Source organism: Anneissia japonica, unplaced genomic scaffold (genome assembly GCF_011630105.1).
Source record: "Anneissia japonica isolate Jap-2015-1 unplaced genomic scaffold, ASM1163010v1 scaffold1537_len634075_cov158, whole genome shotgun sequence".
NCBI lineage: Eukaryota > Metazoa > Echinodermata > Crinoidea > Comatulida > Comatulidae > Anneissia > Anneissia japonica.
In genome coordinates, this window is record NW_022723531.1 from 105,241 (window position 1) to 108,610 (window position 3,370).

At 34.6% G+C, this 3,370-nt stretch overlaps 1 protein-coding gene across 1 annotated transcript in view; it reads right to left on the reverse strand.

Moving 5' to 3' along the window:
• The window catches only part of LOC117112244, a 29,443-nt gene extending 29,283 nt beyond the window's left edge, over positions 1 to 160 (reverse strand). The window contains exon 1 of the mRNA XM_033255316.1: positions 64 to 160. Coding sequence (XP_033111207.1) covers positions 64 to 86 — 23 coding nt within the window. The 5' untranslated portion in view covers positions 87 to 160. The remainder of the gene's footprint in view (positions 1 to 63) is intronic.
• Between the last annotated feature and the right edge of the window lie 3,210 nt (positions 161 to 3,370).

A 3,370-nucleotide genomic window follows, 5' to 3' on the forward strand; every position in this document is an offset into this window, starting at 1 on the left:
TATGCGCATACAAGCACACTTAATAACAATAATAAAAGAAACAATATAGCTGTTAACACTTACGCTGTGTATGCTGGTGACGCCATTTTCTTCTATTCAGGTTGCGGTTAATGTATTATAATTTTTAATATGTAACTGATGCTTCCAGAATAGTGTCGGGTCTGCTCTGACTTCCACAGTAATATAATTACGAAAGTCAAGTATTAACGACTCTGATTGGTCAACTTGTTCTGGCTTACACAGCAATGTATTAGGAAGTAAAGTATTAGCGGTTCTGATTGGTTTACGGATCAATCATTACATTAAGTAAAGAATTATCGGTTCTGATTGCTCAACTTATTCTGGTTTACGCAGCAATGTATTAAAAGGTAGTATTAACGGTTCTGATTGGTCAATTATGCTGTTATTGGTTGAATTATTCATGTTAGAGTTTTGATGAAATATTAAAAGAGGAAATTATTTAAGTTGTTTAAATTGACAGGTTTGACTTATTACATCCATGGAAACACAAGACTTTATCACCAGAGAAAACCGTTATTTATTTACATTGATAATATTGAATACATCCCAACATATAATTTGTGAAAGCAATGATGATAAAGCCAAACAATGGTTGTGTAGCCCAAGGGTCAGTCGGGATATTTCTGTATTTCTAATGTCGGTTCTCTGCGGGTCTGGAGTGTTCTAGTGGACTTCATCCAAAGGGCTTAAAGCTCTATCCACACTATCCAATTCTTTGACAAAACACTGTTATAAGCCCATATATAGTCACAATGTGCATATATGGTCATGTGATGTCATCATGACCATATTTAGGCATGCCACGTGTTTTTGTTAAAATGTGATAGAACACCTGAAGCTGGCCATGTATTGTTATGTCAAATTATTCGTCCGAATTAGACGTCATTTTTTCATCATTTATAAAATCTTGCATTTGACCTTTCTGAAATTCTCTTCTCAATAGAGTGTTTCCAGAATAGAATGAATTACAAATGAGAGCTAAAATCCTGCAGGGATACCACTATTTTTTGTTTGGTCCGGGCTACCGTGGAGAGGGAATGGGGTAGGCCTATCTGCCGAGAGTACCTCTCCGACACCCACTGACGCAGCACTGCTACGTGCGTCCTTGATATAATCTGTAACGACCCTAAAATGTTCCACAGCCGGACTCTACAAACTGCATTTAAATACTCTGAAATGATAAAGTAAAATGGTACTAGAATTCGAATTAAATTACAGTAGTAATAACACGCTACGGTATTGTGTTCACATTCCACTTTGGAGAAGCCCTCGTAATCGATTATCAACCGTTCCTCATTGGTCAATGCAGTCGATAAAATGACATTAAATGGAAGGAGTGCACATAGGCTTCGAATTCAACTACACCTTTATAGCTATACAGCCTCTGTTTGTTAAACCCGGAGAAAATAAAATCTAGAACTACTTTTATAATAAAATACACTGAAAGTGTAATAGGACGCCTTTTATTATAACGATGATGAACAATTAGCATTTATCAGGACGAAATCAAGTTTTTCTATTGAGATATGATGGAGACGGCAGGCATAATAAAAACATGCAAATCGTTTCATATTTGATACACATTTTCGATGTTTTCATGGCTGTGGGTGCAGGGACGTACTTATTCATGAGCAGTACTTACGTGCAGCATTTATTATTAAAAATAGTAAAGTGGGCCAGCAAAATTACTGGGGAAAATCCTGATAATTTGGATGAGTTACATGAAATGGACATACTCCGCACAGTTAAAAAAAATCTGCGAGAATCCTGATCACCCATTAAATAAGTACTATAAGCAAAGCCGAACTGGCAGACTAATCACCTTAAATCAAAACACTAAACGTTGTAGACGATCTTTTGTTCATAATTCCATTCATGTCTTCAATAAACATTTCAGCAGATAGTCATTTCTGGAAATGTTGCTGTCTCTTATTGGTGGGTGGGGACTTTTCAGGAGATATGGAGACAAACTGTGATCCACCGGCAGACAGTTAGCTGTTTTCTGTCTCTGTGACTATTTTCTAGTTTCTGGCTGTTTTTGCAGATTCAGGGCAGCGCTATCCCCTATTCATGTAGCCGGAGGGTCATGGTGATGTCTTTCCTGATCCTGACTCCACACCCACCAATAAGATTCAATAAGATTCATTAAGATTCAATAAATTCAATATGATTCATTAGATTTAAGTTATTTGAACATGTCTCTTTGGAGTTCTTTGTTAGTTTACTTTTTTGTTTATTCCTCTCTGAAATTGTACCTTGATCAATCACTTGAATTTCATTTGTACCCTGTTGTTCAAATGACAATAAAGAATATCGTATCGTATCGTATTAGAGGCACTTAATATCACATTACTGCATACTATTATTATTATACTAAACAAATGTATTTTACAGATAAAATTATTTATTACACTCAATTTATATACAATACATACACACAAAATACGTAGATCTGCCAAGGTAAATTAAATGGGTCTGCAAATATCAAAAAGTTACAAAACCCAACACAAAGCATTTCAATATGCAAACTTGTATTGATTTACTAAGTCTATAAAAAATAACCCAATGTTTGTCATGCAAAAATTTAAGAAAATGTACTTTAATAAACAGTAAATTATATATGCAATGTTAAAAACCAGAAAATGAAACTTAATTTAAATAAATAATTAAAATGCATTAATAAAACAGTATGCATCGGAGTAAGCTAGTAGAAAAGTAGCTGCTTTTATTATAATAGCATAAAGTCTTCATTCATATTTGTGAAAAAAGCCCTGATTTTTTAAATCGCAAAGTACATTTTGAAAACTTGTATCGAATCATGTGCAGAACCTATTGTTTTTAACATGATTTAAAGATCAAATGCTGACATTTCGTATTTCTTATCGATGACTTCTCAAACACCCGAAGACGTTTTAAAATCGGTGTGGCACAAGAAGAAGGCCCTTAGTCATCAAGGGCGCTGTGGAAGGTGCTGGTAGTAAGAAAATAATACTGAACCTGCAAAATGAAGAAAGGAGTCAAAACAATACATGACATATATGTTTTGCACAACCCTTAACCTATCCTAGGCCCCAATGTGGAAGAAATGTACATCTAAAAAAATCTATATGTCCCTATTCTGAAAATTTGCTCCAACCATGGTGATGCTGGGGGTGGGTGTAGACTCTGTTAGAGACACACGCTACATGATCTTGCATTGTTAAGAAGTAGTACAAGAAGATGGTACAGTATATTTTTTACTTATTTTCGTATCTTTGTAATATAACCATGCGATTTAACTGCTTTATTTTGCTTCTATTTAAATATTTAGATCAATCCCGTTATTACAATCATCATTAAATAAGCAGAG